Source organism: Accipiter gentilis, chromosome 14 (genome assembly GCF_929443795.1).
Source record: "Accipiter gentilis chromosome 14, bAccGen1.1, whole genome shotgun sequence".
Taxonomy (NCBI): Eukaryota; Metazoa; Chordata; class Aves; order Accipitriformes; family Accipitridae; genus Astur; species Astur gentilis.
Window position 1 is genome coordinate 28,295,145 of NC_064893.1, and position 24,175 is coordinate 28,319,319.

Consider the following 24,175-nt stretch of genomic DNA (forward strand, 5'->3'; position numbering starts at 1 on the left):
GGCGGGAGAGGTGTCTTCAACACTGAGATGACCTGAACGTCTAGTTTTATTTATTAAAAAGTCGGTCTTTCCTATAGCTTGACGGCAGTTTCCAGGGTTTTTCTGGCACTGTCGTGCTCCGTTCTTCAGCCTTGCAGTCATACTGTAAGTGCCCTCGGATGTCATTCCGTACAGGGCGGCTCTCGGACGCTCCAGCAACCCCTCCTCGCCCTGGACGCGTTTCCCTTCCCCGTTTCGAGCCGAAGGGTCGTTCCCCGGGGACGCGGGAAGGGGCCAGCGGCCGAGCCGCGGGGCCTCTGCGTGGTCGGGGTGGGACACGGACGGACACGGCCCCTTCCCTGCCGCGGGCAGCCCTACAGCGGTGCAGACCTGCGCTTTACGGAATCAAGGCCTGAAATGAGAGGCTGCTGCTCGATAAGGCGGCGTTTGCTACAGATCATGATTTTTCAAGAAGAAGGGCTGAGGAGCCTCCCCGCCCACCCGCTCAGCCCCGGCCCTCCCTCTGCCGGCAGCCGAGCGCCGGCCGGGCCGGGCCGTCCCCCTCAGCCGAGGCGGGCGGCGGTGCCGGCGGCGGCGGCAGACGTCAGCCGCAGCCTCTCTCTGGGCCCCTCCGTGCTGCATCATCCCGCCTCCGTCCCCGCCTCCCGCCCTCTCCCCGCGTCCCCGCCAGGGCAGCGTGCGCGCTGGGAGCCGCCGAGCCGCCGCCCGGCCTGTCCCCGCTCCGCCGCCCGCAGCGCTTCTCCCTTCCCCGCTCCGGGGCCGCCTGGCGGGGGGTGAATAGAGCAGCCGGGCGCGCCCCCCACCCCCCCCCCGCCCCCGCCCGCCTGCCCTCCTTCCTCCCCTTCCTCCCTCCCTCCCTCCCTCCCCGTCCCTTCCTCTCTCCGCCTGGTGCCGCCACCGCCGAGGAGGAGGAACATGGCGAAAGCGGAGCAGGTCCTCAGCCTCGAACCGCAGCACGAGCTCAAATTCAAAGGTACGAGGCGGCCGCCGCCATCCCCCGTGCCGCCTCCCCGCGCTGGGCCGGCGGCGCGGCCGCCCTCAGGCCCCGCTCCAGCGGCAGCCATTTTCCGGGGGCCGGGGCTGGGCACCAGCCGCTAAAATGTCCTTCAGCGCCGCCACCCCCGCCCTGCCGGGCCTCTCCCGCCTAGCCGCGGGGCGGGGAGGCGCCCACCAGCCCCGTGGGGCCGCAGCGGGGCGCGGGGGTCCCCGCCGGGCCTGTCCCCGCCGCTGCTGCGCCGCCCGCCCCCACCCGCGCCGCGGGCGGCTGCTGCTGCTGCAGGGCCGAGGGCGGCCTGAGGCGAGAGCGCGCGGGGGGGTCCCGGCCGCCGCCGCCTCCTCCAGCCGGCAGCGGGGCAGCCCTGCCCGGAAAAAATTCGTTTCTCCCTCAGGCTGACCTTCCCGCGCCGCGGCGGAGGGGCCGCTGCGCCCGCCGGGCGGGGGCCGGGCGTTCTGCGGAGGGCGGCGGGCAGAGCCCGAACCCCGTGGGGCCGCCCGGGAAGGGGTGAAGATGGGAGGCGGTGGGAGCAGCCCTCGGCCTCCGCGGAGGTGCGGTGGCCGGAGAAGGCGGGGGGGGGGGGGGGGGGGGGGGTTCAGCTGACGCCGAGGCAGCTCCGGGACCCCCGGCCTTGAGGCGGGGGAGGCGAGTCCTCCCCGAGCTGTCACGCAGCCGGGGCGTGGGGCAGCCGAAACGTGTGCGGGAGGCTCGGCCGGGCCGTGACAGAAAACACGGGGCATCTGGCCAGGTGCTGGGTAGCGTTTCGTGGCTCCTTTCGCATTATTGTTATAGTTCGACAGGCCATTTAGGTAAATTAATCGTGAATACTCTGCCTGCGCAAAAATCCGTCCTTTCTTTAAATAAAAATCTTGAATGGGTTTGAGTTCTCGCTAGCGTTGAAATTCCTGTCTTGTAGCCTGACAGCACTACTGTAATACAATATCCTGGGATTACAAATAAGCATTCAGCAAGTTTATTTATGCTACCAGAGTCAGAGCTGCTTTATAGCTTCATTTGAATATCTGGCAAATACGCTTTTTTTTTTTAAATAGGGGTTTATTTACTGGCTTCTGGTAAAAATAATACTCCTTTAAAAAGATTTCATGTACATTTTCAAATGTAGGGGAAGTCTTTACCTGTTTTTATTAGTAAATATATTAGAAGTAATAATATAAAGTGGGTTTATCAAAAGGCGTGGTAAAAAACACTGGGTGGAATGAATGTATCTTTGTTGTAAGCTGAAGTATTTGCATGTTGTTATGGCAGCAGTATCAAACATGCTTAAGAAGGAAACTGTTGTTGTTTTAACGTTCTTCATGTTAAGTATGATTAGATGAAAATCAGCTCTTGTTCTGAATAATACCGCTTTCAACAAGCGAGTGAATCCAAACTCATGTGGGCAAAAAGTGGGGCCTTGATTGGCAGTGACTTGCTAATGAAACAGAATCGTGATTCAGGGTTTGGGGTGGTTTTTTTACCTTATCACAGGTAGGTATAAACCTAGCCGAACTCTGTTTTTTGTTGAAATACAGGCAACTTGTCAGGCTACCTGTCTTTCAGTTGAGGTTCTGGGCTAAATAATCAGTAACCGTTGAAGTTAAATCAACTAACCGTATAGATTTTGGTTGACAAATCTTCAGCCCACAGTGTATACTCCTTGTAACGTAAAATGTTACTTGACTAACTGTAGCTATTAAATGGCTTAGTTTAAAAGTATGCTTAAATATTAATGTTCAAACAGCCTTAATGCTATGGATAGCATTCATATGCCTTGGCAATAAATTCTGTCTTACAGTCCTTTCTAACAGGCAGTGCTGACCGCTGTCCTTCATTCAGGAAAGGCCAATTTGAAATATTCATGAAGTAAATTCTGCTCTAAGCATTTCTTGTCCTACTGGTTTTGTGATGGCATATTGCCTGGTAATATGGTAGTAATGATTTTCTCACCTTTGTAAATAGTTGCATTTATTTCCAGAGCATTGCTTTGCACTGTACCAGTAGATACAAACTGACAGAGGTCAGTAGTGCTGCTAACTGGTGTGGTTGTGCTTCCTCGCTGGTGTGCACTGAAAGATCTGATGCTTAATGTAGGGCAGCAATGTCAGTGAGGTAGGACTGTAAACACTCGAGATGGATAAAGGTCTTGGTCAAAATGCAGACAGGTAGAAAAAGCAGAAAATAGTTACCTCTGATGCTGTTAAAGTGCTCTGTGTAGTTCTTAAATGTAAAATCTAGAGGGAGGTATGATGTTTGCAAAATGATGTGGGGAATAAGATAACTGAAGTGAGGATTTCTTCTATAGTGTGTCCCAGTCACTGTGGGGTTGCAACCATCTCTCTCTTGGCCAGCACTTTCACTTGTAAAGGATTGAAGACCTTTTTTAAGAGGCTTTTGCAGCCCCTTAATTTGCAGTTAATCTTCTAAATTTGTTTGGCGCTCCGTTTCAAAATACTGTGTTTGCAACTTGCTTGCAAAAATATCAAAGGAATTTTTTGTGCTAGAATGTGTTTTGGTTTTTTCCACAGCATGTGAACATGATGAGCAGGGGTTGTCTTTCCTCCCAGCCTCGCATCTCCTACACCGTAACACACATGCTCCAAAATAGTATCAGCATGTGCTGTGCTGAAATGCAGCTGTGAGTAGTGGGAGGCAGGACACCATTATGTGGCTGGAGGTGCCCATTTCCTTGCCCTGGTCTCTGATGCCACGTAAAACAGAAGCTTTACTGTCCTGCCGGTGACTTCCTCCACTTCTTGGTTGTTGCAGACTTGCAGCCTAGGTGGGAGAGCATTGGACTAAAGGTTTATTGCTCGGACTTTATTGGTAGTGAATGGTGAAAACCACTGTTGTTATACATGACAACATTTACATTTATGTTTCTTTTTTCTTTTTTTTTTTAAATCTAGGAGATAACATCCAACCATCTACCAAGAATTAGTTTGATTACAATATTGAAGGTGCTGACTTCAGGAATTACTAGATTTAAACTTAGACAAGGATGTGTAATTCTGGCCCCTTTTGCTAGATCCTTTTTGATACAGCTGTTAATTACTGTGCCACACTTGTGCTGTAGGGCACTGCCTCATGCGTTTCAGAGGATGGCTACCCAGTGAGGTCGATCTGTCATTTCAGCGTAATGTGCCCATCTTGAAGAGATCATTTGTCTAATGTCAGCAAGTAAAATTTTGTTAGAATATAACTTATTTTAGAATCTGCCTAGATTTTTAGGTGTTTGAAATGCTGCTGCATTCTTTGCAGATGTAGAGTATCAGGGGAGTGGTGTTTAGTAGGGGACACGCACAAAAACGGAGGTGGCATAGGCTGAGGTACATTTCAGCGATGACGTTTTTAGAGGTTTGCTACAGGTTAGGCTGGACTTATGACTCAGCACTCTGTTGCAGTGCTCCCCAAGTGGCAAATAGCAGTACTGCCAAACGCGGGATTAATTCCTCGCAAAACTGTGTGAGTTGCTGCCAATTGGAAATGCTGTTTCCTGTTCCCAGTATGTGATTTTGCACCTGCACGTATGCAATATGTCACGGTGTAACTTTGCTTTCTGCGAAGGGCACAATAATAAACCAGAACAGCCAATACTCTCCAGTCCTAATAGTACTGATTCAGACCTGGCCTGAGGCCTAGCAGTGCTGTTTCCAAGCTATCAGCTGTCAACTGGCTCAAGTGAATCCCCTGGGTACTTCAGAGCTGCAGTCCAAAGGTGTGGCCTCGTCCTGTACAGATGTGCTCAGTCCAACAGCATATCTGCAGCGCTGTGAGTGAAGCATTTAGTATTTAGCCACAGTCCCGTGCAGCTTGTGTAACCTGCGTTACCGTGGTTAGGTGGCTGCCACTCCCAAATCAGATAGTTGGAGCTTCTTCAGGTAAGTCTGTGTAAATGATAGTCAGATCTGTGCATTGCAGTGTAGGTGTGCAAAACCTCCTGTATCTGACATGAATATCCAGTTCTTAGCAGATAGCAGGCCAAGGCTCTTCAGTCCAACAGTTCAGTGACGTTTGGGATGTAAGATTAGTCTTTACTGAACCTGCAGTTGTCAAGTCTCAGAAGAGAGGTTAAGGGATTAGTCGGACATTGCGACTAAACTATATAATTATATCTCCATCCCTGTCATCATCTGTCTGTAATGACTGAAACACTCCTGTACTGACTTACTTGAAGGGATTTGACTCTGTGCTCATTCTGTTCTGTATTGGATAAATAGGGATTTCTAGTCACTGCCACTGGAACAGGCTGTGTTTACAAATGTAAAATACTGACAATGTTGTGAGAAGATGCCTATTTAGTATAATTAATATGCATCTTCTAAGCTGAAAATTTACATGCTGTTTTCTTTAAACTACTAGAGCCCTCCTGGTATTCACAGCATAATGGCAGTCAGTACTAGGATTTCTTTACTCTTTGAAGGCTGCTGTGTCAATGGCTATCTACTTCTCTGCTGGAAAATGTGCCAGTCCATGCTTCCCTTTGTCTAGCCTGATTCCTCGTAAAGTAATTGTTACTACATTAAATAGGAGTAAACCTTCACATCTCTCTACATATTTGAATTTGATTATCAAGTTATACACTTAAAAAGAGGACATAGTATTTAAATAACAGGCAGGCTTTCTAAATCTAAACAAATCTTAAGTATGTAGCCCAACTATCAAACAAAATTCGTCATTTTCTGGTGACAAATATTTGCAGTTCATGTTATGCTTGCTATTCTTGCAACTTAGATAAAATCAATAGCTTATTCTAACTACTAAGTGTTTGTTATAGTTGTACAGACTTGCTGCATCTCACTGAATTATTCTAATTTCACGTGCACCGTTATTTTTATAATTACTTCATCACTTTGCGTAGATGCTTAACTTCACTTTAAAAGAGCAGTGTTTGGAGGAGAAGAACTGGAGATAAAAAGCAAGATAGTGATGCATTGTGAGTGTCTCGTGACACATCTCATTTTTTTGAAAGATGGAATAAGTTGAAGATAGTGCTTCTGTTGAGCTTCCTTAATCTGCTGGTGTCCTGTATGCTAGAGACGTGACACTAACAGCTCCACTGGGAAAGGGGGGAGGAATTGTGCATGTGGGGGCTAACAGAAATTTGAAACTTTGAATAGGATGGTTAAAGAGCCATATAACAATTATTTGAGATATGTGAAGCAGTCAAGGATGTTTAGCTGCATTTTCTGTTAAACATACTTCTAGTAGTCTCACAAGACTACTTCCAAAAATCTCAATATCTGCTTGAGGGCTTTGGCCAATGTGATTTATGGGTTGAGGGCTTTTGAATAATTTTGTACTGCATAGATTTTAAGAATTGCAGTTGAAGTAATGAGCATTAATGGGATCAAAGTATTACTATTTCAAGGAAAGTCCTAATGCAGTGATAAAATCAGCACAAGCAACTGTTATTTGGTGGTTACTTCTCATAGTTTTGTGGGATTTTGTGTTTTTAATACAATCAACTGCTTGCCTTTGTTGTAAGGGATGGGACATATACATTCATAATTTCCCATTCCTTGGGAATCCCATGTTTGTGCACCAATTTTCAGCTCACTTTGAGGTATTGAACCATTGCAATGATATGTGAAAAAGTTCATCAAGTTTGTTATTTAAAGCTCATCAGGATGGCAGACTGCCAGTCTGATTTTGTTGACAGGATGTGTCCTCTATTTTCTGAAGTGATGAATATATCTGATAACTAATTATATTGAAAATATATATGTAAACATAAGGTAAGGGGTGGCTGTCTTAAGTCCTAGGAGCATGACTATCATGTCAAAATAAAGACACAGGTAATGCGTCATAGTGGGTGCGGGTTCACACAGACGCTTAGCAGTAAATTGTATTTACCAGCTGCTACCCTGCATGCCATGTGCAATGTCTTAGCACCCGTGAAAGAGGAATATGAAGTGGAAATTTGCACAGGAGTTTCTGATAGTTTCTTCTCATTGGAAATTAAATTACTGTCTTTTTTTCCTCGCTTCACAGGTTTTATAAATTAAAAACTTACCAGTAGTCATGCAATGCTTGCTTTCTTTTATAATAGGTTAGCTACCTCTGAATACAGGGCTGAATTTTGTTTAATTGCACTCTAATTCAGAATTAGGATTGTAAAAATTAGACTACAAATCTTTAAATAGATTGTCAGAAGTGTTTTGAAACTCAACTGGAAAAAAGGCATCATCACCACAGGGAATGATCCAACTTTATGAGTTCACGTCAGCTTACATCTATGAACAAATACCCAATTTTAAAAGAAGTTTAATTTGTTGTGTGCACCCAGCCCTCAAAGGTATTGATTGCATCAAATGAGTTTTGAATCAAATAAGCAACTTCTACATAAGTTATAATGCAATTTTTGGAGAAAACAGGGTGACTGAGGGTTTGTCTTGTTTCTTGCTTTTAGAGTGCCTCTAAACATAGCTTTCTGCCTAGCTGGAGACAATGCGGGAATCAAATGACCCTTGCTAATTCTGCCCACATCTTGCAGTCACACTCATTTTCTACTATCTTGTTACCATATTGGTCTTATGCTTGCTCCCTGCTGGGAACAACTAATAACTACTGAATGCATTTCATAGTTGGTACAATAACAGCTTTTCTCCTTTTTCTGTCAGCATAGTTGGTTGGCTTTGAAAGCTTTATTGATGATGTTTGCAACAGTTTTGTTTGTGGTAACAGCTGTTGCTTCAGACTTAAATTTCATCTTTGTATTTGTAGGGAATGTGATCTTTAACATTATCATCGTGCTGCTGCAAGCTGGTTTTTTTTCTCCCAAGTAACTCCTCACAGGTTGAAGTGAGCATCTGGTTTGGTCAGGAACTCTTTCCTAGTTAGACCTCTCTTCTCTGAATGAGGGACTCTGACACTTGTTACTGCAAGTAACATTGAAGCCTCCTTTCATTGTCTTCCTGTGTGATGACCAGAGGCAGAAAGGAAACCTATTTTACATACATATATGAATATTTAAATACCATTTTATCTAAATGAGGGGCCAGACTCATGCCAAGTCTCTTCCTCTGGCATTTGAGCCAATATTCAATATATAAATCCTTTCATACCTGCTTTGTAGACTGAGATGTCTGTAGAGACATAGAGGATATTTTCTGATGTCTGGGATGTTGTCGAATTTAAAACTTGGCCTGCTAGGCAACCTTTCATAAAGAGGGATTTGTGCCATCAGTCTGGAACAGCTGTCACAATCTTGCTGTCATTGAAAATGTATGCAAAGCGAATCACCATTGCCATGTTTAATTCAGTGCAGGATTAAAACGCACATGGGTTGAAGTGATTGAGTGTTTACACTAGCAAGACAATCCAGACTGAGAGTTGACTGAGTCTATCCTTTCCGTATTATAGCTGTTCTGAAAATTGCTTACTTCAACTGTAATTCTTCTGGCCTCAAAAACATTTGTACAAATTGGGTACTGCTGCTGCCTGCAGTACTTTATCCCGCATTATTATAAATACTTTATGAAAATAATCTCTTTACTAAACTACTTTAGTGTCTAGTTCTCTGAGCTGTAAACGAAGTCCCTCATACCATGGTGCTATGGATTAGAGATTTTATCGTTCTAAATTTAATCCTGTTTTCTTGGTTGGTTTCCATGAGGGGTGGAAAAAATAGAGAAGGGGGAGGTTTGCCTGGTGATCCAGTTACTTACGATGCAAATTATAAAATCGTGTAGGTGTGGGGCTCACTGTAGAGCCAAATCTTATGGTTTTGCAAACAATTTTAAAGACCTAATTCGAGTTAATTGTGCTTGTAGAAGGCATGTCAGATGACTATGTAATTCTTTAAGAAAAAAAAAATCTTGCAGTTTTTTGTTTTGGCTGCTCCTTTTCATCTAACAAGTTACTTCATCCTTACTGGTGCTTCTAATGTTTCTCACAAGCAGGAGTAAGGCCCTCCCATATGCAGTTTCATGTTTGGACTGCCACTGTTGCTTGTTTATATTTGCAACTGCTGCTTCTTGTGATATGTGAATTAACAATATATTTTGCATCTTCTCAAAATATTTGCATGCATAATTTCCTCTGGTTTGCAATGTCACCTCTTCTGGCCTTCCTACATTTTTACCAGACTAGGAGCAAAGGTGTAACAGCAGTAAGATTTTCTTTTTTTTTTTTTTCTTTTTTTGTATAGCTGTTTTTACACTATGCTTACTGGCATCATACTGTGGTTTAGATAATGGTTACAGAAGTTTAGGTTTGGAGGATGCAACTTCACATTTGTATCTTGTTCTGTGCCAGACAGTATAAGCTGTCTGGTATTTTTTTTCCTTATTAAGTTTTCTCACTGCTTTTGACTAAATTTCTGATTTGGTTTTGGTTTGGTTGTTTTGGGTTGGTTTTTTTTTCCCTTCGATTCTGAAAGCACAGTAAATAGTCTAGTTTTCAAGTGGTTCCCCAGAAATATATCTTGCTAAATTCAGGATTCCTTCGTTATTTGTAGCTATAATTAGTTCCTTACTGCCTGTTTTAATTTTAAGTTGCTAGAAAGCAGCTACTCATGCATCCCAAAATCTGTAATTTTGCTTGTTTCTTCTGATATTTGCAATTTATGCATAGTTTTGCACTTAAAATATTTGCTCGGTTGCTATTTAAGTTACACATCAAATTTGTCTATTTGAAGAGTATAGATAAGCATAAAATTAGAGTAGTTAAGTTGCTCCTTCCCTACCATTTTAATGTGCATCTGAAATGGAAATGGGTGATTAAATTAGACCAGGAAAAATTGCTTCACAAGAAGTACAAGAAAAAGCATAGTTTGGGACGGTGATTAAAATCATGATGCTTCTTCCAGGGAGATACTTTACATTGACTTCAGTCTCCAGCACTGTTTTTGCTGGGGAAGCTTGCGCATCAGGCCATCATTATGCTGCGCTCTGCTCTTTGCTGCTGCATCCCCACTTCTCCCTGGGGGCCTGTGCTTCGTTTCAGTATCCTTTCAATACCCACCTAGCAACCGCCATGAATGAGGCTTTAGCCATGTAGAATAAGTAGGTGTCTTATTTTAAATAGGTCTTGCTATGTCATGCTTATTGAAAGAGATGTAGCTACTATTCCACTATTGAAAGAAGGTATGCCACTATTTTCTGAGCTGTCTTCATACCTGGAGAGTTGGTACATGTGGTATTTGTGAGCGGAATGAACAAAGTAATATGATATGTTTGGCATTCGGTTCTAAAAGGTTGTAAAAGCACAGCTGAAACGCAGATAAACCTCTAAAAGCTGGCCAACTCTGCTATCAGTCTCTTGTTTATGCAATTGTGTGCAGAAATCTGTTTTGAGTTTAGGATGTAGAGAAGATATTTCATGTTGTGTGATTTTTTTTTTTTTGTTGCTGAAGATTGCTGTAAGTAATGTTTGGCTGTAATAAAACTCTGAAGAGATCAGTTGGAAAAAACCAAATGACACTTGGTACCAAAATTATTTGAAGGACATACTCTTCCATTTCTCTTGGCAAGCTTATGTGTGGCCTCTCGGTTCTTACAACTGTGAAGTCAAACTGTTAATGATCCTGTGAGGAATAAAAGGTGACAAAAATTACATACTAATAGATATCCTGAAAATAGTCTTCAGTCTCATATTTGGTTTTGGTTTCGTTTGGGAGTTTTTCTTTTTTTTTTCCCCTTGTTTTTTTTTCCCCATTAAGCATGAGGCATGCTCTGGGAAAAATAGTTTGTGCCAAAATAGGCCAGAGGACAACACTGATTAAACTATCCAAATGGAATAGTTTACTGCCAACCTCGCTCCAAGTTTGGCGTCTGGATCATGTAATTTTGTTGGTTTTCTACATCTTCTTTTTTTTTCTCTTAGCTCATTTTATTGATTACATACTTCTTAAAATTACTCCACTGCATCAGCTATTGCATGGGGAGTGATTTGGATGGCAGTTCTATTTTTGTAATAGTTTTTTCATCAAGGCTTCTACTGCTTGACACAGAAGAAGTGGAAATGACCACTTCCCTCCTGTCACTTTGCTTCAAGGGCTCTTTCGGGTGAGGATAGTTGTGGTACAAGTAAAGAAATTGATTCCATGGGGGTGGGGATTTCTAGCTACATCCATTTAAAATCTGAGCTGAGATTGAAAGGCTTGTGAGTGGTTTACGCCAGGATTAAGAGCGGCCTAAGTTTTTCTTAAAAGTAGTTACCAAATTTGGGGTTGTTGGGTCCTCTCAATGAGTTACTTGTTAAATCAGATGTTTACGCAACACAAGCACTTGTTGTTTCTTATTTTTTGACTTGTTAGATTTCAAAAGTTGCAGATGCTCACTTAATTATGAATGTCACCAGAGCCAGATGATGATGATGATGATGATGATTAAAACTTGGCATACAGTACTTTTCAAAACACTAATCTTCACAAGATTCTCTGTAATTAGATAAGTATTCTCCTGACTTCACAGAGAGGAAAACTGTAAGGGTCCAAACCTCCTTCTGTTTTGGAGTTGCTGTCAACTCTTAAGGCTCTTAATAGCAGAAGATCAAGCCTTTAAGTGATTTGTCTAAAGAGAAGTAAGATGGTGGGAGAGTTTGATTGGATCTTGGGTGTTCTTGATTCACAGGCACCTGGCTGATAGCTCAAGATGTCTTGCTTGACATTTCAGCTTTTTTCATTTTAGTGTTTATCTTTAAAGGTCATCAACTTATATATAACTTTAAAAAGAAGTGTACAGTAAGTCAAGTTCTACACCTGTTGTTGAACCCTCTTGCTCATTGCTAGTGTTTTTACCTTGACTGTCTCTCTATTGCTGATAGACACCCCCAAGAATAAAATGGGAGAAATTGTGGAAATAAAATGAAATCTGTTGGTACTGTCAGAGGCATAGTAAAGGAACTGAAAAACAACTCAGATATTATAGGAAAAGCTGTAAGTAGAAAGGCTGAAATACTCCGATGGAAAGATGACTGTGTTCTTTCTTGGGTGGTAGTTGTTTTGTCGATGGTGCTAATAGACTCTCACTTAGGACTCTGCTGTAGGTTCATAAATGCTAGAGCAAGGTGGGGTGCATCCCTAGTTTGAGGAGCTGACCAAGCTGGCAGGGAGGCACTTAACGCCGTGGGAGCAGGAACCAGCAATGCTGTGTGATGGGGAAGGGAGCCTGAAGTATCAGGTTTAACCCCCCACCCTCTCCCCTCACACGTGGGGTCAATGTAGCTCTTTCACTGGGTGAATTATTGCTCCATGTGGACATCTACTAATCAGGGCACATCAACATGTAGGATTTGGGCTCTTGAGAATAGCCACAGAACAATTTTAACTTTCCCCTCTACTGCTTTCCACCATCTCCCTTATTACTTGGTTACTTTTCTATGGCTGAGTAATATGTCAGGTGATTAATGACTTTCATCTGACACATCAATGGGATTAAGCTGTGGTGAAATACATCCTTCCCCTCTTATTGTTGCATTCCACTGCTTTTTACAAAGGAAGTACAAGAGGTGGTGTCTCACTAGAAACTCTGCCTGTATTTCTGCCTGTTTCCAATTACCTTGCTTTTGGATACGTATCTGTGGTGCCAAGTTGGAGTGGCAAAAGTTTTTTAGGGAAGGATGATTGAAGTGCATCTCAAACATTCTGGGAATAACATGGGCAACTTGATGAGAATTTATTCTTAGTCTTGTTGATCAACGATTGCCAGTTTAACATGACTATGATTGGATCGAGTGGTCCTGCTGCAGTGCCTTTGCTCTGAAAAGCACCGGTCCGCTAAATTTTTTAGGGGATGCCTGGCTTTAAACAGATGAGAATTTGCATTAGATTTAAGCACACAAAAAAAAAATAGGCATGTGCCTTAATTACTTTTAACAACTGTGCCAACACTACAAATGCGACTGCAGCACGTATGCCTAGGTGTGTTAGCTTTAACCTACTAAATATGAGATGATGTTGCCTTAATTTGGCAGAATGCTGTGCAGAAAAATGCGGTTTCCCTGATGCCAGTGTCTGACTGCTGCTTGATCTGCCTGAAAACTGATTCTCCTTTTTCTCTTCCCCACTGCCCCCTCCTTCCTTGTCTTTTAAGTGGATTAATTTTCAGCCCAAGCACCTCTCTGGCTCAACTCTGAGTACAAGGAGATGAACACTGTGCAGCTAGCACAAGCAGTTGGTGGAGGTGAGAGCTCAGACCACCTCCCGTTTCAGCAGCGAGACGGACTGATGCAGGAATAAAGCAACCATGGGGTTGTGGCACGCCTAATGTGTGTAGTTAATTTTAAAGATGTAGTGGTATTTGCACATAAAAATCTGTAGAGGACTGTGCCTGTTTGGTTTGAATGTTCCTGCCCAAGCCTGTGCCGTCAAAGCTTTACCTCTGCTGATTCTTGTGCTGACTTCTTTCACATGCCGAACAGTGCTACAACAGTGTTCTTGCTGCATTGAAAGTACATGTGTATGAGGATTGTCTCTTTGCCATGCTAAAGCATGAAATTTTGGTTAAGGTGAGAATAATTGTATTAAGATTCAGTACAAATGATGTAGCTGTGTTAATGTGGTTACTGTGAGTAGTGAATGGCAAGAAACTTACACGAAGTATTGTGCTGATCAAAAAGTTATCAGCTCGGATTTGCTGGTACAATTATGGGCAATTTTTTTTGCGATTAGAGTTATTTAAAATTTAAATAGAGTTGACATCATGTTCTTTTGACGTAATTCTCAGGCTTTTGTATTATTACTAAAATGATCTGGGATATTATAATGCAGTACACTGCAGAATGGCACACTTAGGAAAAGATTGATACAGCACTGATGTTTGAATAGGAAATGGAGCGTGGCAAATTCTGAGATAATGCTGTGATCTTCAAATGTGAAGGGTCGTATGCATAGCTCCTGGGTGGAAAGCCACAGCTGTAGTTTGAAACTAACCCTGCTGAAAAGTGACCCTATGAAAACCCATGATACTTCTTACTGTTCCTTGTTGCATGAGTATATGAGATGATGTTTTCTTTTCTGTAAGTAGTATTGCTAGTTTGCATATCACTAGATGCCCAGTTTGCATTAACACAAGTTGACTTTATTCTAACTGGCAGGAAAAAGTCATCGAGCCCTTGTGGAGTATTCCAAACTTTCACCGCCAAATTCAATTTACTACATTCTTCCTTCTGGACAGCTTGCTCCCATGACAACCCCATGTCAGATGATGCATGTACAGACCCTGAGTTTCCCATAACTTTGTCCTTGGGATGACACCAGTGGCATTTTTCTCATGTTCTTTAAAAGCATGGGAAAAAAATAGTGCCTTTTTTTTTTCTTAAGAAGTGTGAATTGTCATTTGGAAATCACACTACCTTCATATAAGTTTAACTAATCTAGAAATATTAAGAGCAATCAAAAATATATTATTTTGTTTTGAACATTACGAAATAAAGGTTGTGTTTGTTAAAAGTGAGGCTTCTGTTAAGGCACGCAGTAAGAGTCATTCTTCACTGCAGAGGTGACTTGTTGCTTTTAACCCAAGTACAATTCAGATGCACCAATCTGACTGATCGCAATTGTGCTTACAGCCCACCTTGGGGGTATAGGCGTTATCCAAGTGTTGCATATACTTGTATGAATAGTCTGTCCACTTGCAGTAGGAACGAAGGCATTGGAAAGTAGTGTAGAGCATTTTGTCTTACTGTGTCTGTGGGTATGATTCCAGAAGTCCTAAAGTCTTGAATTGAAAAATGAAGCTCCAGGGTAGGTGTGTGTCGCATATAACTGTCAATACCTAAGCTAACCTTACCTGTAGTGCTTAAATCCAGACGTTAGAAAGCAAAGGTGTATCTCCAGTACAGAATTAGCTTGTGTTTATCCTGGGATCAGTTCTCCCATATACCCCAACCTCCCCCAAAAATGTCTAACCTAGGCTATAGTAACAACAAGCTACCAAGGTTTCATTTCAGCCTGAGTTGGCAGTCCATGGGCCTTGCTCTTAAAAAGCAGGCCAGCCAAGCTGCTAATATTTCACTGCCATGCCCTAATTACCCCTCAGTAATACTCTATTTTTTTTTTACATGCTTCGAAACACCTGTAATGGCACTTTAACCCTGCATTTGTCTGCTCTGTTTTGCTTTGCTGCAGTATTCGAACAGCAATGCCGTAAGGAGTATGCCGGTGCACGAGTTTGCTGAAGGCAGACATCAGCCTTCTAGTACAGTTGTGCTGGCTGATCTACAAAACCTGTAATTTGGGGAAAACATATCTAAAGAAACTAGTTAAAGTTTAGAGGACAGAAAAGAAGAGGAAATGTTAAGCAGACAAGAAGAAATTAATTCGGTCTGGTGAAAGGTTTTGCTGCCAAATATTTTGTTATGGTCTATGTTAGCAATAAGTAACTGCATTTGGAAATTATTTTACACACAGAATTGTTGTCGTATTACTATTACAAACAGCAGCTCTGTGCTGGGGTGCACAAATCCCGCACACATTCATGGATCAGCCAAGTAAAAACATGGTATTTCCCACAGGAAATCTATCCCAGCATGCAGACTAGTAAAGCACTATTGAGGATGCAGCTGCATATGTAGGGCTTTGTACAGATGACCCTCCCTCTTCTCTGGAATAGCTCAAGCTGTAATTTTTTAGTAAAGGTACATCCTTAATGCTTAGGCATCAAGTAATTTCTTCTGAAAAGTTAGACTTCTAGTTAGAACTATCTTGAGCTGTCTTTACCCCCCTAAATGTTTGCTGGATTTTTCTGATAGTTTGGCTTGTTTAACTTCTTTAACAACTCATTGCTGCTTCTGCCCAGTTATTTTCCATTAGACTTAAAGTCTGTCTTTGCATGCAGAACCCAGACAAAACTTGACAGCTGTGTTTCATTCACTTCCACATCTCAGTGTTTAACCAGGCACAGGTTTAGTGAAATCTTTGTTATGGGATCTGAAAGTTTTATTGCTTCAATTTTTTGCTACCAGGTTGCATTGTAAATGCAAATCTGGCTTGTTCAGAGTGGAGGCAGAAAAGGTGCTACATTGTTGTCTGGTTGGTGGTTTTGGGGCATGTGATTGTTTTGGGTTTTTTCCCCCTTCTAATTATGTAAAACATATTGGATCAAGGATAAAGGTTGCAGGTTGTAATACTTTTACAGCTGTATGAAATTTCATTTTAGGAGACAAATTTGTGTGATAAATTTGTAGAAAAGGAAGCAAACGCAGATTATTTTAAGCCAACCGTGCTGCAGGAGGAGGATGGTGGAATGTTGCCTGCTAGTATTTTTGTTGTTGTTATCATCATCATCATTCACCCTTTTGAAATTTTAAGGCTGTCATTTCTGCAAGGAAAAGGTTTTTTTAAACATGTTTGCTCTTAATCCTGAGGATAGGTGAAGAAGTTTTATTCAGGCATCAAATTAATTACTTTTATGCAGAAGACAGTTGATCAAAGAGTGGTTATATTTCTTTTAATTTTACTACTTTACCATCTGAGCAAGCACTGCAGTTGCATGCTACCTGTCTGATTTATCAGTGTCTTGTAGACAATCACTAACTAGCCTTTTCTCTTAACCTAAGGGGTTTGGGCAGTTTCAGCTAAGTAGTGGGCCTGCAAGAAATAGATTTGCCTGCACTTGGTGTTGCAGAACTTGACAGTGGTTTGATTCTGGCTTTGCTGATACAGAAATCTTTGCAAGTGCTCTCGGCATCCAAGAATTTTCCTATTTCCACATGGTTATTTCCTGTCTTTTGTGAGGTAGGCTACTTTATGAAGATTTCTTCTGGTTTATTATTTCTAGTAGCCAAGAGAGTTATTTAAAAAAAAAAAAGAAAGACTTGGTAGGAAAAGGGGATGCACACTGAATGCTTATCTTGCTGGTTATGGTATGGCATTTCTGAATACCTGGTGGAATCCTGTTCTGTGGAGGTACAGCTTGCAAATGCAGATGAATCTGTAGTAGCCGCTTTGCTATCATTCCCTTTCTAGTTAACATACTGTACTCTCCTATTTATCGTCTGTAGCATAGGTATTATATTGTATCTCTGTAAGCCTGGGTTTACTGGGATTCAGTAGTTAGCATGGAGTAACTATGATACACCAGAGAATTTGGCATCATTTGAATGCCATGTTGTGTTGGCACCATATATAAATGATTTCCTCCTTTTTGTTTTGTGATTAATGATCAGTTTCAGCTGTTGCACTGTGAGTGTTGGAGCAAGCTGCATGTCGGAATGCTGAGGCCTCACTGCATCTTCAGCTTTGCGTGCACGGTTATCTGTACATGCCATAGATGGAAAATGAACATCTAATTACTTTATAAGATTTGTGAACAGAGATTTAGAGCCTGCTTAGCCTTTGCTTGAAAAGTACTTTCTGTGTGATTTCAAGTCTGCTTTTTCTCTTCTTCTCAGGTCCTTTCACAGATGTTGTTACTACAAATCTGAAACTCGGCAATCCTACAGACAGAAATGTGTGCTTCAAAGTTAAGACCACAGCACCACGTAGATACTGTGTAAGGCCTAACAGTGGAATTATCGATGCAGGAACATCAATTAATGTTTCTGGTAAGCCATTCAAGCAGTTTTTTGGTGATTGAAAATAGCTGCTTCTAATCAATTATTTCTTGGAATGCTTTGCAATCTGAAAGTATTTTGTTGAATGTTTGTAAGTAAGAGGTGGTGATTTCATGGAGAAGCAGCCATTTCCTATATCCTTACATCCCTTATTCCTGGTCTCTAGCAGTAATAAGTTTTGGGTTACATCTCATTTTGGAGGGGGGGAAAAGGGAGAAATACATAAATGTTTTAAATATAGTTCATTAACAGCCTTAGCCAGCCTATCCAAACCAGTACTGCTGCAGCCCTCCCCTCCCTGTGGGATTATTTTTGTACGGTTAGTTTTTTGCCAGCTTCACTTCCTGAACGAGCTCACCACAGGGTCAAACAAGTGCTTGGGTGGGCATGTCGAAGGAAGAATAAAACTGAGTGGACTGCAGCCACACCAGTTTAGACTGGCGTTGGCTGTTGTGAAACTGCCTAATACAACCAATAATGAAAACATTTACTTTCAAACCATGCTTGTTTTGTGTTCCTTGAAGATGCAATGTGCTTTGGTGTTAGAAATGTCAAGTGACTAAATCTTTGCTGTTCCATAGGAAAAGTTAATGATTTTCTCTAATGAGTCAGTAGCTCTTGACGTGCCTAAGTTTAGTAATGGAAAAGCAAAGGAGTGGCTTACTTTGAAAGCGTAAAGAGCTGATTATTTCCCATAAACAGAATGTATGTATATTATTAACTTGCTGACGATACATGCTTTAAAACAGTGTATTTTCTTAATGACTTCTCCGATCCATGTTTTTAATAAAGAGTTCTATCAAAGCAGGTAGTAGTGGCATACTGCATGAATAAAGTCTGACGACTTAGTTAAGAAAATTATTTCTATAAACATGCAGATCTATTTTACTATTTTTAATAAATTTTAATATTGGCATGATAAGAAAAATTACTTCTTGATAGGTTATACGGTTTGCTGTTAGTCTCTTATCAAACTTTTCTAGACTGGAGTAAAATATTTTGGGACCTAAAACTATTGCTTTTTACTTGAAAAAAATCAAAAAGTAAAAATCAAGACTTACATTTTATTAAGTAAAAAATGGAAAATATTCAAAACACCTCACACTTGGAGAGCTTGCTTCAACAAAATAAAAATTGGTCCCAGAAATACTTTGCACTGTAACATTAAGAGACTTCAATCCTGTAAGTCGTCTTGTGCATGTCTACATTTGCACACACATTGATCTGTTGTCTTTGGGATTTCTACTGTGTCAAACTGAGCATGCATATGATTGCAGAGTTGTGCCTCGCTTGCAGTTAATCTCTGGGGAATGTCACAGTGCGGAGATAACCAGTGCAGTGTGGTAGCTGCAGGTGGGGCAGGCAAAGCACTTCTGCTTCAGGAGAAGGTTAGCATGTATCCAGTGAGTTCTGAAATGACTAATATGTAAATGAAAAAGCTCTCTAGAGAAAAATTGAGATTTTTAAAACTCGGGACAATTCCCAAGTAAAGCTGTCTGTCATCTATACTAGCTGCAGGCAAGCATATTAAATGCCTAGAAATCAATGAAGTGATAATGAAAATTAGCATGGTTTCTAGCTACAAATTATGTTCATGCTATAAAGATGTGGATTCTTTTCATCTATCAGATGGACTTTCAAAATTAAAAGCCCGCTTCCTTTGCAGGCACTTACCATGCTTTTTAAAACGTTGTCTTGATCTCAACATTGAGTATTTTCTTAAACTTCTGCTTACAATGACTCCTTTGCTCTACCTTGAGCAGAATATAGCATAGGCGAGTGTTGTATGAACCATCTTATGTTATGCTACCAGCATGCCGACATGTTACTTGCTTTTCCAGCCTGACTCTTCCCATAGGCATACCAGATAGAATATGCATCTAGTCCAAGACTTGACTTCAAGTATCCCATTATGTGAGATTGCTGTGCTAACCTTAAGCTATGCTTTGCTCTAGCTTACGTAGCTTTGAAAAATACATCCCTTTTCTGATAACTTTATAGTGAATTATGATTCAGTTAGTTTTGCGAATGGCTATGGTATATTTAATCACAAACTCACATTTGTGTTCTACATATTTTCATGCCGATAATAACTTAGTAATAACAAATATCAATCCTAAATTACCAGTCCTTACATTAACATTGTATTTTAAAATACAAGCAGTACACATTCATTGTTCTTTAGGTAATATATTGAAGCAAATTTATAGGTTGATGTGTTACAGAATTCTGGGCTTATAAATGTTAATTCTTTACTCCCTAAAACATTCTAAACTGAAGCTGTCTTTATCTTGTACTGTAGTTCAATTTCTCTTTAATAGAGCTGTATATATTACACTCCAGGTAGCTCCTTTAAACCATGCATGGGACCTAATTTTGGACTTGGAAGATGGCAGTGTCTTTGCTTCTGATTAGCAGGAGGAATCTTTTGGATAGGGGCGATCAAAGAGAGGATTTTCATTAACTTACAGAACAGAATTGTTTTCAAATTCACAGAAAGGGTGGAGATGTGTGAAAGAGGGGAGTGAGTAATGTTGCTTAAGAACAGAGGGCTGATTTTGTAGTTAATGAAGTGAAAAATAAATAGAAATTGTTTCTTTGCTTCTGAATCGGTTATTTTTCAGTCATGTAAGTCTTGCACAGGGTATAAAAATAGGACTTGAATAAATAGGACTTGAATTCCTCCAAACCTAGTGAAAATACTACTGGTGAGAAATTATTGGAATATAGTTATTTCAGTAATCACTTCTGGACACTTTTAACTAATTGGGTTGTATTTACTATATGCAATCTGTCCTCTTGAGAATTCTGACTGGCTTTAACACAACCTCTTGGTAGCACTGTGTTGGTACTGCACCTTGTCTTTCTAAAAAATCAGTGCCCAAGTATAGTGGCATGAAGCTCTGGAACAATTTTTTAGTTTCTCAGTGTTACTGACTGAAGCTGAGTTTGGGGCAGCCTTTTCTTCTTTTGCTGTAGTAACAGGATGCCTTTGTTACATTCCTGTGAAACTGTATCTGTACTATTTTGATGTAAGTGTATGAGAAGATTATTCCACTTGATTTCATACTAGTATGACAGCTAATTTAAAACATAAAAAATGCTAGAAAAGTAAAGCTTGCTTTATTCTAGTGGGGTCTCAAATACTGGCTTCTTGTGCCATATCATAGCTTTTCTTAAATATCAGCGTTTAAGTCCCTGTCAGCATACACTGCTTGCTGCAATGTCAGGTTTGTAGCCCATGTTTTCACCTGTTATATAATGGCATGTAATTTTAACAACTGCGTTTATGTAACTGTCGGGAAGTGTATGTGTACGCTGTCATCTGATCTCATTGCATGTGGTCTGAAATACTTTGAAAAAAAGAGTATTTGCACACATTCCATTTTTGTTAAACACATCTTATTTCAACAAATATATCTGATTTTTCTCACTGCCAAGAGGTTGAAATCTAAACAAAAGGCATGAATGGATTACAAAGGAAGAGTGAAAAAAAATATAAGCAGGTGCTGATGAGTCTGCAGATAGGTGTATAACAGGGGGAGAGAGGAAGTACAGATGGTACCATCTGTGCACACTGTCCCACTGAAGAGAGCAGTCTGAACGTGCTTCCTAAAAATGGGGAAAATCTGACGTTATCCTTGGGTTGCTGTTGAATATCCTTGGGGAGGATTTTTAGTCTTCTGTAAACTTGCCTGCCTTGGGAAAGGTGGCTTGCATTGGCTTCAGGAGGGTGCTTCTGCAGCTGCTCTGTCGCAGTGGGTCTGCCCCTTTGACTAAGACACCGGTCGTGTCCCGTCCACTGCTGCAGCTCCAGAGGCAACATTGCTGCTATGCACCGTTCACCCGGGCCTCCCAGGACTATGTAGCAACTGCCAAGTTTTGGGTTGGTTTTGTCCGTTTGCTTTAGAAGAATCTATCTTGGTCTTCACAGATTCAACATTTCTTAGTACTACCGAAATATTTACAGAAAGAACTATGTAAACATGGAACAAATGTGAAGCAGCGCAGTGGATTCTGCCTGTTTCTGTAGATGTGAGTGTCCTTTGCTCACCTCTAGCAGAGCTGATCAAATTGCACAATGATCTTGAGGCTTGCCCCTGTAGCTGGTTGGGGTATTTTATGTAAAGGTGACATAAGTGTGGTAGATGTGATATATCCAGACCATAAAGAATTTCATGCAGTGCCATTTGGGAAAATTATCAATAAAGCTAGAAAAGAAAAATAGACTCACAGACTATTGAATGGTCTACTTAAGAGTAAACAGTGATGTGGTGGATGGAAATGTAATAGCAGCAAGTTACTAGTGACGTTTCTTGAGAATGATTCTTGGTACTATTCTTGTTTAATGCTTTTATAAGCAATTCTGGCACAAAGAGTACACTAAAAACCCTGATGATGATGTAAAGTTGGGAGGCTGAAGGTATGCAGCAGAACTGGGTGTCCTTGAAGGCTACAGTAAGAGAAACAGGATGAGTTTCATCAGAAAAACTGCAAAATCATGTACTTGGAGAATAAAATACTCCTGCTATAACTGCAAACTTGTTAAGGGGGCTGGCTAGGGTGGCCAAGATACTGACATAATGTGGCTGTGAATAAGGCAAATGTACTATGTGCAAACAGGCTGGATAATGGAAGAGGTAGGAGGGTCTATGCTCGTATCCAGGGCATGAGTAAAATATCCTGGATGTATAATTAGAGTAGCTCATATAGAGGAGTTGAAGCCAGAACAGGTGCAGAGAATGAATGGGAAGCCTGGACCAGAGAGGATCCACTGAGTCTGGCTTATTTAGTTTACCAGAAGGCCAAGAGTTACTGTGATTGATGTCTTGGAGTGCACCAGAAGTAGCTGACTCTTCCCCTTCTTTGATATTTAAGCATAAGGGCACTATTGGTCCAGGACCAAGTAAACAGGCCATTAATAAATTTAGATGGAAACTAGAGGAAGGTTGCTGACTATCTGAGCAGGGAGACTTCTGTTCCTTCTGCTCTTGGAAGGGAGTGCTAGATCCTAGCAGGCATTACGGATGGAGTTTTACCTCCTTCCATGTTCCTTGCTCAAATTTACTCTGTTCCTTGAGAGTGCAGGTTTACTGTAGGAAAACCAGAAGAGTTTAATGCTTCTGACATTGTTACTCACTTTGCCAGTAAACTGTTCTAGAAAAAGGAAGGAGCATGTTAGGTGGTCACCGCCTCTCCTTCACTATCTACAGAGGGCCTTGCGTAAAATATGGGGGGTATTGCAGGAATGTGAGAGAAAGCTGGTATCCATTTCTTTGCAGAGACTTCAGAACATGATGCATGTAAGGTTGGCCCTTCATGTTTTAATTTTGAGAGACAAGTGGGCTGCTAACAAATACAACTTGTGTTACTCCTCATTTCATTGATCTCTCAATGTCTTTGCAGTTTTTGCTTTTGGTGGAATACTTGTGGTGCTTTAGCTGTAAGGTGATCAGTTTAGAAGGCAGTTGAAATGCATAGCTCTGCCTAGTAGATGCTGGTGCTAGTAAACTTCAAGATCATGTTAATCATTTTGTTTCTTAGAACTCTGGGTTCTGGTGAAAGCTGGTCAGCCACTTTTGACCAGATGAGGTGACTGATGTGATAAGGCATTTTGTAGGAACATACACGTTTCACATAGTTCTTGCATAAGGTATGGAATTTCCAGTCAAAACAAAGGAGCCACATTCACAGTAGCAAATTCTCCAGCAATTAGGGCAATTACATAGAACTGATCTTTCACAGAAACCCCCAATAGTATGTGAATAAATGTTGAAATGGTTTGGTTTCCTCTTGAACAAAGTACATATTTTTGAGCTTCCCATCTGGCTTACAAGACATTTGCTGAATAATTTGTGTCAATGTGGCTTTCATGTATTGATCTAAAAATACAAGTGCTAACAACGTTTGTACTGTCAAGCCCGCTCTAGCTGCTTGCTCTTAGGATTCAGTGAATGGAATTCAGAGCAGCAATCATTTGGCGTTTGGGAACGGCTTCAGCACTATCACTTGGGAAATAATGATTTTCAAATGAGCTTATAGCTGCACTCAGCAAAGTGAATTGAAAAAACTGCAGATCTGGAGAAGTTCCATAAACAGTGGATAGTTTTGACTACCCAGTTGGATCTTACACATTATGTAGATTTGAAATAAGTTAGGTGTCTACTACAGGGGAGAAAAAATTATGCCACTGCTTTTCAGTGATGTATCATGCAATGTTGAAATATATGTACTTTCACAGTGCGGTCACTTCTGTTTGGAAAAATAGTTTTAAAAGTAGCCTGTTAATCTGCAAACATTTATTTTGGACTAGTATTTGATTACCACAAGGTGAGTTAAAATGTGTAATAATTTTTAAAGCACCTCATCTGAGAGAATTTGCTGTCTTCCTTCTCTTCTGGCTTTAAAAGTCATGTGGTTGTTGATAGCCACAGATTGTGTGCATAATAGAGATGGTACAGCCATAACATACTCTGCTCAATGAAGGAGGCAAATTGGTTTGACTTGCCTTCAATTGCAATAAATGGGATCTTTGAATATTGCTTTTATACGACAAACCCCTGCAATTAGTGCATATGAATTTGGGCACATAATGTTAATAGCACTAGCACTTGAAAGTAATCCTAATCCTTGAACTGCTTCTCTTCTTAGTGATTGAATTGAGGGACTGAAGTAGCCTCATGG

General features: G+C 41.3%; 1 protein-coding gene across 2 annotated transcripts in view; it reads left to right on the forward strand.

Moving 5' to 3' along the window:
- Positions 1-24,175, forward strand: part of VAPB (VAMP associated protein B and C) — a 65,370-nt gene that overhangs the window by 25,648 nt on the left and 15,547 nt on the right. The window contains exons 2-3 of one of the 2 annotated variants that reach the window (XR_007508069.1): positions 903-973; positions 17,330-17,482. Coding sequence is in view for 1 of the 2 variants with exons in the window: in XM_049816344.1 (XP_049672301.1) it covers positions 916-973; positions 17,330-17,482 (211 nt within the window). In the remaining variant the exon portion in view is untranslated. Of the gene's footprint in view, positions 1-645; positions 974-17,329; positions 17,483-24,175 lie in introns of those variants that run through there. The other variant, XM_049816344.1, reaches the window with a different exon arrangement.